Source organism: Nerophis ophidion, linkage group LG15 (assembly GCF_033978795.1).
Source record: "Nerophis ophidion isolate RoL-2023_Sa linkage group LG15, RoL_Noph_v1.0, whole genome shotgun sequence".
Taxonomy (NCBI): Eukaryota; Metazoa; Chordata; class Actinopteri; order Syngnathiformes; family Syngnathidae; genus Nerophis; species Nerophis ophidion.
This window is the reverse complement of record NC_084625.1, coordinates 32,288,104-32,302,749: the sequence shown is the minus strand read 5'-3', so window position 1 is coordinate 32,302,749 and position 14,646 is coordinate 32,288,104. Positions and strand designations below refer to the sequence as shown.

Here is a 14,646-nt window from a genome sequence, read left to right as displayed (position 1 = left end):
TTTTCACTATTTATAACACAAACAAAACACAGTTCTTGTCTCATTTCAGAATTCTGAATGATGAGCAAAATAAAAAAGGGGCAGTTACCCTTATAAAACTTCCCAAAAATCTTAAGTGGTATTTTCTTCATGTACGTTAAAAAATGTATATTTCCTTCAATGAAATCACTGCTTTTCCCTACCAGTAGCACTCATCCAACTCAATTTCATGACACTACAACTACCATCCCTGACTATAGGCAATCATGTCTTAAGTAATTTATAGGGAATAGTGAATATAAACTGCTGTATAGTCTGTACCCAGACTACTTGAAAGTATATCACAGTTTCTATAGTATTGTCCCGAGAGAAGATACAGTATACTGTCACAGAATAGTTTGTGAAATGTGAGGGGTGTACTTTACTCACTTTAGTGTGCTATTCTGTCATATTTTTAGTTCTTCTGATTTCCTCCGGAGCTTTCTGGTGAATTGGAAGGTTTGACATCTCCGAAGGTGCTGTCATTTGGTTTGAAGAGTCAGCGAGGTGAAAGCATTTCTTCAAACAAACTTAGACATCGTAAAATAGCCATGGCATGTGACAATTGAGTCAGCCAGTGCTGTAATGCAAAGCAATCAAATAATTTATCGGACAAAAGATGAAGCTAAACCTCAGCGGGGCACTGTGCTGACATTTTCCACCAAAGAGCACATTATGCTTGCAAAAATAAAACAGCAGCAGGCGGTTTTGTTGGAGCATTATCCATGAAAATACTCAAATGCCAATACTTTTCAATAACAAGTTTGTCTCTTTCGTAGATCAGTGTGCAGTTTTGCAATTCTGTTAAGATAGGTTAATGGACACTCGCCGGTGACCAAATATTTTGGGCTAGGCACGTGAAACAACTCTTCGCTTTTATGCGTATAGATATAAGTCATGAGAAAACAGTGATTTAAATTAGCCTGCTTCAGCTTTGACAAACACCTAAAGAGTCAAATTAATTGTTTTTTGAGCTTTTTAAGTTAATACCATACACCAGTTTCCTGTCCTGAAATACAACTGTTTTACTCGACAGGCAAAGCCATATTTTCTGAATATTGTACCACCAAACGCCTTTATTGATAATTATTGGAGTTAAGGAGCAGCTCACTACACTGACTCCACCACAGAATAAGAGAAAAATATGTTTTATTTCATTTTGTGCCCTCTTGTGTTGCTTATGACTAATATCCATAATTTTCCTGCCTTCCACTTGTTTCATTAGCTGAAATCTGCAAGTTGACGTCAGAATTGGATCTGGATATAAAACTTAGTTTCTGATGTAAAAGGTGTCTAACGCTGAATGAAATTGGTTCCCTGTGCTGTCTTTGTGGCACCTCTCCTTCCCACCACCTCTTTTGCTCTCTTAGGAATTTTTGGCAAGTTCTTAGACATTGGACCTAAGAGAATGTGGAATGCACTGTCTGTGTGTGTGTGTGTGTGTGTGTGTGTGTGTGTGTGTGTGTGTGTGTGTGTGTGTGTGTGTGTGTGTGTGTGTGTGTGTGTGCGTGTGTGTGCGTGTGTGTGCGCGCGTGCTACTCTCCCACAGTGCTGAACAGAAATCAATTATTGGAGTGAATGTCTGGGGAACGAGTCCCTCTCAACTCCTTTGTCAAGATGTGTGAAACAGCTGCTACCACTGAATACTTACACCACACACACATCGGTTAAGACTGACGCAGTGGACAGAGCACACACAGCGGGGCGATGAAGAGGGGTAATATTGTGTAATTAAGGATTCCTTTCAGGCCGAGGGAAAGTTCAAACAGAGCTGTTTGTCTGGCTCCTCTGTGGGCACAACTAGACTTATATGTGTGTTCTAAACCTCACGGACATTCATCATTAGTGAATATACCCCCTGTACCCCCCTTCCTTATTAATAAACCAGCACCCTGAGAATAGGCAAACAGAGCGTTTTCTTCCACTGGTCCTGCTATCTTTGCCAAAAATGAGTCCTCTTCTCCATCCTACTTTTTCTTCTTATTCTTTACCCCCTCCCGTCCAAGCACGGTTGCCATGGCATTTAACAAATTATTGCAATTACCCTCGACATGCGGGTAGTCCCTGGAAACCGGCTGAGGGGCAAGACAAGAAGTGGGGAGGCAGAGAGGGAGAGAAAGGGTGAATGAAGACCAGGGAAGGTGATAATCCTGTTTTGAACAAAAGGTCAAAGTGTTGAATTGAGAAGCTTTGATTAAGCGGAGGAGGTACAAAGTGGAACCATTTGAGCTCTATTCAGTGTGTGTGTGTGTGTGTGTGTGTGTGTGTGTGTGTGTGTGTGTATGAGTGAGAGAGAGAGATTGTGTGTGTGAGATTAGGTGTGTTTGTGCGCATGGGGTTCCATGTGTGTTTGCAAAGTAGATCGATTTTTTTTCTCCCTCTCGGGCCTTTTCACTTTAGAAATGCGAATGATGGCAGGCGGGTGTGTGTGCAGGTGGAATCCACTTGTTCAAGAGTCAGGCAGTGTTAACTTTAACAATACAGTTTAAACAATTATACTGTACTTTCTCAGGAAAGAAGATGAAGTTTGTCATGTGTGGGGTCAGCTTGACCCATTTCAACTTACACCTTGGACAAACGTGGAAACATGTTATTTGTGGATCGCACTATTGGTTATGCTCAAAATACTTTAAGGTTTTACAGTCATTTGCCAGTGGTCAGTGGCTACAGGGGAATTAGTTATCTAGAATTGATTAACATAGGCCTCGACTTAAACAAGTTGAAAAATGTATTGGGGTGTTACGGAATATGTACTGCACTGTGTAATATACTACTAAAAGTTTCAATCAATCAGTCAACGTTCTGCCTGTATCGCCCGAAAACATTTTTTTGATGGTCACAAATTTTTTTTATACAGATCTGGCTCGTATTTTACAGACCACACACAAGCACACAAGTCTGACCAATTTTCGTTTACAATTGTAATTGTATGTTGTAGTATTGTTTTAACTACATTAGAAGGTAGAAGTAGTACAAACCGTACAGTTATAAAAAATGTACATACAGGTATGTATAGTAAAGCAAATGTAGAATCAATGTAGACATGAATAAAGGGTTCCAGTCTCAACAAAAGTCTATATTTTAGTCAGTGTGTACTCTTTGAACGCAATATAAAGTTATATACAGAACTGTATATCAAACATACTTAACTAGGGGGGAATGGATAAATGTTCTGTTTAATTAAAAAAAACAGAACAACGAGTTGAACTGTCATCCCTGTATGCAGCCGTCCTGTCGACACACACACTTTCAAGAGCCATCTGTTGCACTTAAGGTTTGAAATCACAACACTCCTTGACTTTAACCACCAGGTCGCTACAATGATTATAGGAATAAAACAAATTAAATCCACTTTACCTTGTTAGTCTTCTTTGCTAAAGAGGAAAGGGAGAAACGCAGTGTCGACGATGCTGTGGATACTTACGGAATACTCTAAAGCCTGACGTATGCTCCTGTTGTGAGGCTACACGGCTACAGTATGTCCTCCTGCAAAACCTCTTACACAGTGTGATCTGCACCTCCAAAGTAATCTAACCTCATGCTTAGGAATGTATTGATAAACTGTATTAATGATAACCACGATAAAACTCTGTGGTTTGTACCACCGTTCTAAATTAAAATGATTGAAAAATTGTGATTGATAACCTCACTTTGATAAACTCACTGACGGACTGGCGCAAGTTTTCTATCTTAAACGCTTCCATGAAAACGAGGCATTAATGTCTTTCCCCATTAAAAAATAAAATACCGCATTCTAAACTTACTTGAACAAATTTTTGTCTGAGCAAAAAGGCTATTCAGTTGTGCGCTTTGAACCTACAAGATGTGCTCTCTAACAACAGAGTGATGGATATATACTCAGAAGAATATGACACTGAGGTGTTTTTACTTTGCATTCAAGGACCGATAAACAGAGTACAATCCCGCAACGCCAACCAGTAATTACATATAATAGTACGTTTTATTTTTTATGCACTATTTATTTAAATACATCTTAAAGTGCAACAGTACAAATCAATATTTAGAACAATAAAAGCTGAGCCATTAAAACCAAAAATACTAAGACTAAACAGTATCAGTGAAGCATGACAAACAAAGCATGCAAAATTGTGTTTTTTTGTAACAGTTTTTTTTAGTTATTTAAAAAGAGATTTCAGTGTGTATAAATACTTTTTAAACACATTCAACAATACTACGGTAACATATGTGATAATTTTGGTCAAGGTTTTCATTTTCATATGGTTACATCCCGACTTGTGCTGCACTAATATTAAGGCTGTGATTTTTTGCATTATTTCAATCCGACCTGTTCAGAAGGTGTCGAGTCCACCTTCATGAACACTTTTTTAGATTTTGGATCAACAATATCCAGTAACTATTGTAATACAAAGGTTAATTCTAGCTGCAATTACACTCCCCTTTTCTGTCAAATTGCCCATGTTTGCTCGCAACGAACAATTTAGACCAACTACTCAACGAGAGTTTTGGTTGCGCTCCAAGACCAATAGCTATAAAAACAGTGGTGACCATTTGAGGACCGAACAGTACTCAGTCGACAGGTCTGAAAGTGTGCTACTTTGGGGGAATTGGCGTTTCAAGGTTCCACTGTATTTGGTTCATGGATGTCTTTCCCATGTGTGCTGGTGAAAAAACACAATCACAAATGCTTAGGTGTCATATGTTGTGGCCATCTGAAACCAAAATTCCTTTTTTTTTTTTTTACATTAATTATATTTTTTCTGGGGAGTTTATTTTAATATACATTAATATCCACATACTCAGGAAAGTCATATTGTTTATATAAATGCCCATATTTGCTATACAGATTTACTTAATTAAAGAAAAGTGTGGGATACTTCTTGTTGCCTTATTTGTATTTGACTTCATTAAATGGATTTATAATAATGTTTGGCGCAGCCGGATTGGAGCTGGAGGGGATAAAAAGAGGGAAAACGGGAGACGTGCGTGAGGATGTACTGTATGTACCATGAGTGTGTATGTATGTACTGTATTTGTGTATGTATGTGGGAGCGAACCATGAATTGATTAACGTGGACCCCGACTTAAACAAGTTGAAAAACTTATTCGGGTGTTACCATTTAGTGGTCAATTGTACGGAATATGTACTGTACTGTGCAATCTACTAATAAAAGTATCAATCAAAATCAATCAAAGCGTAGGTAACCTATGTATGTGGGTATGTACCAATGTGTGTCCATATGTACAGCATGTATTAATGAATAAATATACGTATGTGTTCATATATGTATGAATAATTGTGTGTACGTGAATTTGTATGAAACATATTTTTCTCCAAGTGTGTGCGGTAGCCAAAGTACAAATTAATGGATGTTTACAAGTGGCGTGTGTAGTAAAGGCAGTCCAAGAGGAGAGGGGCAGAACATGTACTGTACTCCTGCGTCTAAAGTACAAAGTTAAAAAAAAGGACAAAGGGGTGTCCAACAAAATCGATTGAAATCCAAATTGTGTTTTGTGTTTATTCAAAAATCTATTGAAAAAAAGAAAACACTTTTTTTTTGTATTCATTAAAAAAATAAAAAAATAAATAAACTTTCACGCAAACATACTCAAACACACACACATTCAATGACACACACTGGATCCCGGTCAACAAAAGTGGGTTGTTTTGTGCAGGATTATACCAAGCATCGTTGCTTCCCTACGGTTTACTACTGGGGTAATTTCTGAAAGACTTTTCCGCCATTTTTGATAGAACTCAAATTAATCGGAATCAATGATCATGCTCGTATACACCTATCTTTGGGCAGTTTCGCCCATTCCTCTTTTCACATTCCTCTTTGCAGCACCTCTCAAGCTCCATCAGATTGGATGGGAGGGATTGGTTTTCATCCAGGATGTCTCTGTACATTGCTGCATTCATCTTTCCCTCTCTCTTGACTAGTCTCCCAGTTCCTGCTGCCGAAAACCATCCCCAAAGCATGATGCTGCCACAGCCATGCTTCAGTGGAGAGATGTATTGGAGAGCTGATGAGCAGTGCCTGGTTTCCTCCAAACATGAACCCTGGCATTCACACCAAAGAGTTCAATCTTTCTTTCATCAGACCAAAAAATGTTGTTTCTCATGGCCTGAGTGAATGCATTTTTACTCAGAAATGGCATCTGTCTGGCCATTATACCATACAGGCCTGACTGATGGGTTGTTGCAGAGATGGTTGTCCTTCTGGAAGGTTCTCTCTCCACAGAGGAATGCTGTAGCACTGACAGAGTGACCAGCGGTTTCTTGGTAACCTCACGGGCTAAATTAAGATGAATGCAGCAATGTACAGAGACATCCTGTATGAAAACCAAGACTTCCCATCCAATTTGATGGAGATTAAGAGATGCTGCGAAGAGGAATGGGCGAAACTGCCCAAAGAATGGTGTGCCAAGCTTGTGGCATTGTATTAAAAAGACTTGAAGCTGTAGTTGCTGCCAAAGGTGCATCAACAAAGAATTAATCAAAGGCTGTGATTACTTACATACGTGTGATTTTTTTTATTTTTTTTTATTTTTGATAAATAAAAAAAAAAAGAAAACACTTTCTACATTACATTGTCATTATTGGGTTTTGTCTGTAGAATTTTGAGGACAAAGATGAATTTATTCTATTTTGGAATAAGGCTGTAAAATAACAATGTGGGAAAAGTGTTGCGCTCTACATAAAATGTATATAAAATGATATTTTGCACAGGTGTCAAACGAAGTCCCGGCGGCCTGATCTGGCTTGCCATATCAGTTAATGTGGCCCGCAAAACCCTTGAAATAGTTAGAAAAGTATTTTATTTTTCTTACTAAAAATCTTCATACATGTATTGCATTAAATTGCATCACTTTTAAACTTTTAGTATCTAATAATGAAACAAATATAATATTGAATATTTTAAACTGTTTTTTAAAATTTAAAATAAACAATTATATATCTGCTTGACAAATGATTTCATAGCAAGTTATCCATCGAATAGATTTTTCGCTAATTTGGCAGCTCAATTGCCAGACTTTAATGGTACAAAGAAACCGTTCCCCTTTAAATAAGGTTCTTTCAAAAAAAAAAATCAAGAAGAGGTACATTTCCAAGTGAACTGTGTGTTGGCCTGGTTAAATTATGTGGAACTCAATTGGTTGTCTGCATTCAGTATGTCAGGCATCCATTGCTATAATTATGCAATTATGGGCCTTTATGCAAACTGTACACCTCAACTCTGGCAAACTGCCTCAATTAGCACCCCCACTCCTCCTTGCTCCCTGTGAATTCTCTTTCAGATTTCTGTCCATCTACTGCCTGTCTAGCTTAAAAGTGTGATCGGCTGTGTGGCTTGTATGCTTCAACAGCTTGAAAAATTTGCATAATTGCATCAGTCATTTTAAGGAGTACAGTCCACTGGAATCACCAACCAAGGAGGCTGTAGTAGGCTTGCAGGTGGTGAGGGGGGTTTATTAGGAGTGAATGGAAGGAAGGAAGTGGGCATTGATGACGGTAGTTCTTATGCTCTGTCATTAGTTGGGCATTACCCCCTCCCTCTCCCCCCTGCTTAGTAATGACACGGCATAAGAATCTGAGAGGGTGGGTGGGCTGTTTGTAAGACTTCAGGCCATTTGAGAGAGTCAGGCCACAGCACCTGCCCAGGGTCACAAACTCACCACGGGGGGTCTTAACTGTGGATGTGTGACAAGTGCACAAGGAAGGATACAACGTAAAACAAGTAGACAAAAAAAAATGCAGCTTGTTTTTTTTTGTTTCGCCTTAGAAACACTTTTGTCGCAGATCACAATGCATTGATTAAAACACTTGATTAATTCTGTGGACAGTGGTGCCCTTGAACAAGGAACTGAATCAAAATCAGAAATACTTTAATTCTAAACCTCTAACTGTTCGGAAGGTGCCATAATGTCATGTGAAAAAAACTGATAATTTGATAGGAAATTTGAAAAGTACGTATGCGGGATATATTTGTGTTTTTTTTAACATTATACTGACTGACACATATCAAAACTTAGTGCCAGCTTTGTTTTATAAGTGAAAATATTATTATTAGTATCAAAAGTTAAGATTTTTCTCATTACATTAAATGTTTTCATTCTCTTTTTCTAACATTTTTACAGTTAACGAAATGTTGCAGGCCAACAAAATCCAAGCTGCTGTCCGGAAATTGGGCCCTGGCTGCAATTTGGACACCCCTGTAAAAACTAATAACACTACACCTTGTCACATGAACACAAAGCGGACACGCAACACTAAATTAAAAAAATATCAAAATGCCCCGCACATACTTAGACTCTTTATGTGGCCTTTGGTACAAAAAGTTTGGGCACCCTGCTCTAAACTTTATGTACACCTTGACCTAGATTTGTTACATTTGTTTGTATTATTTACCATAGAATCCATTGCTGCTCTGCTAACTTGTCTGTCACTTGCAGGGCTGGTTAGTGTGTGAGGACCAGGCTTGTCAGAACAGGACCAGACGCTTGCCAATCGCCTTTTCCCGCCTCGGACCCATCTGCACAGCCTGCAGCAGAGCTACCCTCAGGCCGGAGGTAACACACACACATCACTCTTTGCTTGAATTACGGTATGTGTGATTCTACGCACATAATCATTGAATCTGGAGGCTTTGTCCAGATGATGGTGCTGTGGAGCTGGAAAATCTCATCTCACATGCATTGTACACACCGCTTAGGATGAATGTTACATTATCCTCCTGAGAACCAGTACTAAATCTTTAACAAAATAATCTGCTTTTCAAAGGTGATATGCTTGAGGTTTATTATTACTACTATTTATTTGACATGTTTATTTTTGTGGATAATGGTTTGTCTGGGCTGGGTCTCATTTGTAATATCGTTTCCTCTAAAAAAGGTAAGAACGTGTGTGACGCACAAAGCGCTCGATGGTACACTTGGTTAGTTTGACCACTGTTTTTAACACTCCCCCTTTTAAGTTGAGTGTAACTGTCCTCTGTCCCCATTGCTGTCTCTACCGTTGCCCTAACTCTCCTGTCAAGGTTTTTTTCTCCCCACTTATTATTTTTTTGTAATCCACTGCGCTCAGTGCTTTGCTGTCTCTGGCTTTGTGGCGACAGATTGTAACCCAGAAGCCCAATTTCTGCTGTCACTGTAGCCACTTAGGAGGCCGTTGCCGTGCCTGAAGGCTGTGGCACTTGAAACTGCAGGCTGAATAAAAACGTATAACTCTACCACGCTTACTCGCCCATCGTTTCTCCACTGCAGCCTCTCTATGTTTTACCTGTTCACCAGCACAATGTTTGGCTCCGCACTTTGTCATTACGCATTATTCAGGAGACCGTTGGTGATGAAGATGGCAGCTTCAAGAAGTGTTGAGACAGTAGTGTTTGGCATGCTTGTTCTACTTTGATGGACTCAATTGCTTCATGGATACAATAATACTTAAAGGAATGTGAAATGTCTGTGAAAACGGGGAAGTGCGCCTTTTTAAACCTTCATTTTTGCGTGAAAATATCACTAGTGCGTTGTTTTGTTTTTTAATGAAATATCAAAAAAAGAGGATTTGGACAAAAATTGTTGGAACGTTAGCCTCAGTCGCAGGTACTCGCTGTTCCTCTTGCCTAAACGCTGCACTGAATTGCAGAACAGGGAAACAATCAGGGGCGCCGAAACAAGCTCGCTAGTGAGCATAGTTAGCATCATCTAGCTAGCTGACTTGTGTCCTGCATTCGCTCTTCGAGCCACAATGTTGATGGCTGTCTACTTTACTGCTAATCCCATTTGCATTATTACAATCCTAACACTGTTAGTTACAAACCAGTTGTATTTCTAGAGCATGGGTGTCAAACTCTGGCCCGAGGGCAAAATTTGGCTCGCCGTGTAATTTCATTTGCCCCTTGAGGGAATAATAAATTAATATTAGAGCTGGCCCGCCGGTATTATACAGTGGCGGTGCCGCTGTATCACCGCATTCAACGCTAATTCTCATACTTGCCAACCCTCACGATTTTTCCAGGAGAATCCCGAATTTCAGTGCCCCCCCGAAAATCTCCCGGGGCAACCATTCTCCCGAATTTCCACCCGGCCAACAATATTGGGGGCGTGCCTTAAAGGTACTGCTTTTAGCATCCTCTACAACCTGTCTTCACGTCTGCTTTTCCTCCATACAAACAGCGTGCCGGCCCAGTCACGTAATATATACGGCTTTTACACACACACAAGTGAATGCAACGCATACTTGGTCAACAGCCATACAGGTCACACTGAGGGTGGCCGTATAAACAACTTTAACACTGTTACACCACACTGTGAACCCACACCAAACAAGAATGACAAACACATTTCGGTAGAACATCCGCACCGTAACACAACATAAACACAACAGAACAAATACCCAGAACCCCTTGCAGCACTAACTCTTCCAGGACGTTACAATATACACCCCCGCTACCAACAAAACTCGATTTTGCATGTCACTGTAAAGTTATATAAGCCTTGCTTGTTCAGTATTCAATGCAAAACTTGTTTGGGTCCCTATTGAAAGGTTAAGTTGTTCAACTTTGGCCCGCGGCCTTGTTCATTTTAGAATTTTGCCCACTATGTATTTGAGTTTGACACCCCTGTTCTAGAGCATTTATTAGAAGCCAGCAAGAAGGTATATTTTTGACATGAGGCATTGTGAATAGAGGTCACAACACCGGAAGTATATAACCCAAAGGGCCATTGCTATTGCTTGGATTCAAAATGACGTTACGTCCGGCTCATTGAATACGCATGGTACTCAAACCAGCGTCTGTTCTCAATGGGTACTAGGCGCCATTTAGCCTTTTTCGAAGAAAAATGCCCAACGCTTGTGTAGAGTTGAGCCGATAAGACGATATCAATATACATCGTGATAAACACTTAATTGATATCAATATAAAGTGCGTCCTATAAAATATTCAATATATGTTTATATTTTTTGGTCAGAAGAAACCAGGCATTATAAAGCAAAATTATTTTAATGAAGTCAGTCGTGCTTTGGGAATACAGGAAACAGGAAGGGTCACTGAACAATGGGACGGACTCGATAACAGCCACTCAGTTAACTGTATTCACTAAGCAATAGGAGGGACATGTTGACAGCCAATCACACCTTTCCTGCTGTTTGGCTCCGAGTCCTAGACCATAGCCGAGGAGCGCAGGGGAGACGTTCACTCCAGGGTCGATGTTTTTGTCGCGGGTAACACCCTTCACTTTATTCGACATTGGGTCTGCTACGCTCCGATTTCGGGTTGGGAGTACGAGGCTGCCGATTCGTGACAATTTGATTGCTTTTTTCTTATTCCTGCAGGACACAATCGGACACGTTCGCCAGTCGCCACGACTGCTGCATGCTACCGCTCTCTTACTGATGTCACTCACCCAACACACTGCCATTCTTTAAGAGGAATACACAAACACTACTGTGGTTGCACTGTCTTTCTGTCTTTCTGTCTTGCTGCTGTCTCTCGGTTTTGCTGTGAATTCAAGGAGTGAGAAGAGAAACTATTATATCTTGACATATCAACCCAATACCAGAAACATGTCTTTAGTTTTGTTGGTTTTAATGCAGACAGTGCTGCAACATCCTGACACTTCCGACGTGTCGCTTTAATTAGTTGCTTCCCAAACTACTGTGTAGTGTTCTATAGCTTTTAAACTACTGTTATCTCATGTCTCACATCTGCAACTAGCTTCAAATTTATTTTAGTTATTTTATTACGTTAGCCGCGCTCATCCTACCTGGCTCCCAGACACTCTGTCCACGGATAAATAGCACTTCGGGAAGGTGGAAATTGTTGTACTGTATTTCTTGGCAGGCTTAAATAAGTAATAAAAAGGATAAATAACTATCGATATCGATCAACATTAAAAACGGCTATCGTGATATAGTTTTCGGCCATATCGCCCAGCCCTGTGCTTGCCTAGTTTTCAGCTGACAGAACCGTTAGATTTGCGAGGAGGATAAAGTTTTTTCTGTGTGCCTCGAGAGGTAATCAAGAGTGTCAGAAGAGTGCAATATTTTATGAAAAAAGACAACAAAAGTACTACGCACTCCAGTACAAGGTAGCAGAGCAGAAGAATGCACAAGCTTTCAGTTGCCACTCGTTTAAAAGTCTGATATACTTTAACGTTTAGCGTCTCCCATTTAAAAATGATCTTGACATCATTGTTAAAGCACCGACTTGGCAAGTCTAAAAAAAATAAATCAAATGTGAGCAAAACCTAAAATATTAAAGCTTTTACCAAAGGAAATGATCATATACAAAGCTCTCAGCACGTATACAATGTTGCTTCGATAGTTATATTTTGATAAAGACGGGGGGAAACATGCATACTCGTAACCGGTGTGTGCAACAGCAATGGTAGGCAACAAACATGGCAGTAGACGCCATGTTATATCCTAAAATGCAACCTTACCCGGGCAAAAACGATGCATGTTTATCTGGGGAAAGTCCATCCATCCATTTCCTACCGCTTATTCACTTTTGGGGTGACAGGGGGCGCTGGTGCCTAATTCGGCTACAATCGGGCGGAAGGCGGGGTACACCCTGGACAAGTCGCCACCGCAGCAATATCTGGGAAAGTCCTGAAACCATTTTCCTTGACCCAGCCGCACACAAAAAAGTTGTAGACCTCCATGCTTTTACAAGTTTCCATCTCTTGTGTCTTGGAGACTGGCATCTGGAGCACAAGAGTTCAATATGTCTGGGAACGCAACCGACGTATAAACCTTGATATCACTCGACAAATCTTTTTTTTCAATAAGTGTAGGGATTTATTTCATTGCATAGTTGTTGTTTTTTTGCTCATTTCTGCCTTTTGCAGGAATATATAGGCCCTTTGTGTACTCAGATAGTGTGCGCAGCCATCTTAGCTTGGTTGACCACCACTAGTTTTCACTTCCGGGAAGAAATCCCTTGTCAGAACACAAGCAATTGGATAAAGTTGCCCAATGGAAACCGTTTCTGAGTTATTTGCATTCTATTTATAGAATTATCTTTACTTTTTCAACGATAATAATGTTAGTAAATGTACAAAGTACAGCCAAAAGAGGTTGGTAGATGAGAATAAATCCAAAGGTATAATATATTGTAGAAATGCACCCAATTGCAGGAAATGTAATCTTGGTTTTCAAAGTTTTCTTTTAGTGTTTGTGTAGCAGCACTTAGTGTCGATTGAAAGTTTCCACTTTTTATCCTCAGATTTCCTTAGCATGTGTTGCCGTTTCATCTCCTTACTTGTGTGTGTGTGTGTGTGTGTGTGTGTGCGCACGCGTGACAAAGTGCGTTAGTGTGTCCATCCGTGCGTAAGAGGAACAGGAAGATGCGTGGTTAACTGCTGGTGTGCTTCTACAATTTTGCCAAAATTATGTTTGCATGTCTTTACACTATGAATTTCTACTTTGTACACTATAGAATCGACAGCCTGTTTATGTAAGAGTGACATCATTCTTTATAACCGGACACTTAAAAATAGAGAAAAGAGAAGCTGGAGGCTTAGAACCTCCAGTGCCTAATGAATACTCTGATTCGCCACACTGGGAGAAGTAGGGGCGCTCCATACATCTTATTCCGCTTATCCTAGGTCAGGTCGCGGGGGCAGCAGCCTAAGCAGGGAAGCCCAGACTTCCCAGGCCAGCCTGGAGAAATAGTCTTCCCAACGTGTCCTGGGTCTTCCTTTTGACCTCCTACCGGTCGGACGTGCCCTAAACACCTTCCTAGGGAGGCGTTCGGGTGGCATCCTGACCAGATGCCCGAACCACTTCTTCTGGCTTCTCTTGATGTGGAGGAGCAGCAGCTTTACTTTGAGCTCCTCCCGGATGGCAGAGCTTCTCACCCTATCTCTAAGGGAGAGCCCCACCACCCGGCGGTGGAAACTAATTTTGGCTGCTTGTACCCATGATCTTTTCCTTTCGGTCATAACCCAAAGCTCATGATCATAGGTGAATTGAGAGCTTTGACTTCCGGCTCAGCTCCTTCTTCACCACAATGGATCAAAAAAAATTCCGCCTTACTGAAGACACTGCACCGATCCGCCTGTTGATCTCACATTCCACTCTTCCCTCACTCGTGAACAAGACGCCGAGGTACTTGAACTCCTCCACTTGGGGCAGGGTGTCCTCCCCAACCCGGATATGGCACTCCACCCTTTTCAGGGCGAGAACTATGGACTCGGACTTGGAGGTGGTGATTATCATCCCAATCGCTTCACACTCTAATCTTGCAGCCACCAAACCGGATCCCTTCAACGCTCTGACTGAGCCTAGAAATTCTGTCGATAAAAGTTATGAACAGAATCGTTGACAAAGGGCAGCTCTGGCGGGGTACAACCCTCACTGGAAACTTGTCCGACTTACTGCCGGCAATGCGGACTAAGCTCTGACACTGAATTAACAGGGAGCAGACCGCCACAATCAGACAGTCTGATACCGCATACTCTCTGAGCACTCCCCACAGGACTTCCCAAAGGGACACGGCCGAATGCCTTCTCCAAGTCCACAAACGCCACGTAGACTGGTTGGGCAAACTCCCATGCACCCTCAAGGACCCTGCCAAGAGTATAGATCTGGTCCACAGTTCCACAACCAGGACAAAAACTGCACTGTTCTTCCTGAATCTGAGG

At 40.9% G+C, this 14,646-nt stretch overlaps 1 protein-coding gene across 5 annotated transcripts in view; it reads left to right on the top strand.

The window, feature by feature from the left end:
• The window catches only part of pola1 (polymerase (DNA directed), alpha 1), a 163,989-nt gene that overhangs the window by 100,790 nt on the left and 48,553 nt on the right, over positions 1-14,646 (top strand). For all 5 annotated transcript variants that reach the window (XM_061922032.1, XM_061922029.1, XM_061922030.1 and 2 more), the window contains one exon: positions 8,455-8,571. In XM_061922032.1, coding sequence (XP_061778016.1) covers positions 8,455-8,571 — 117 coding nt within the window. The remainder of the gene's footprint in view (positions 1-8,454; positions 8,572-14,646) is intronic.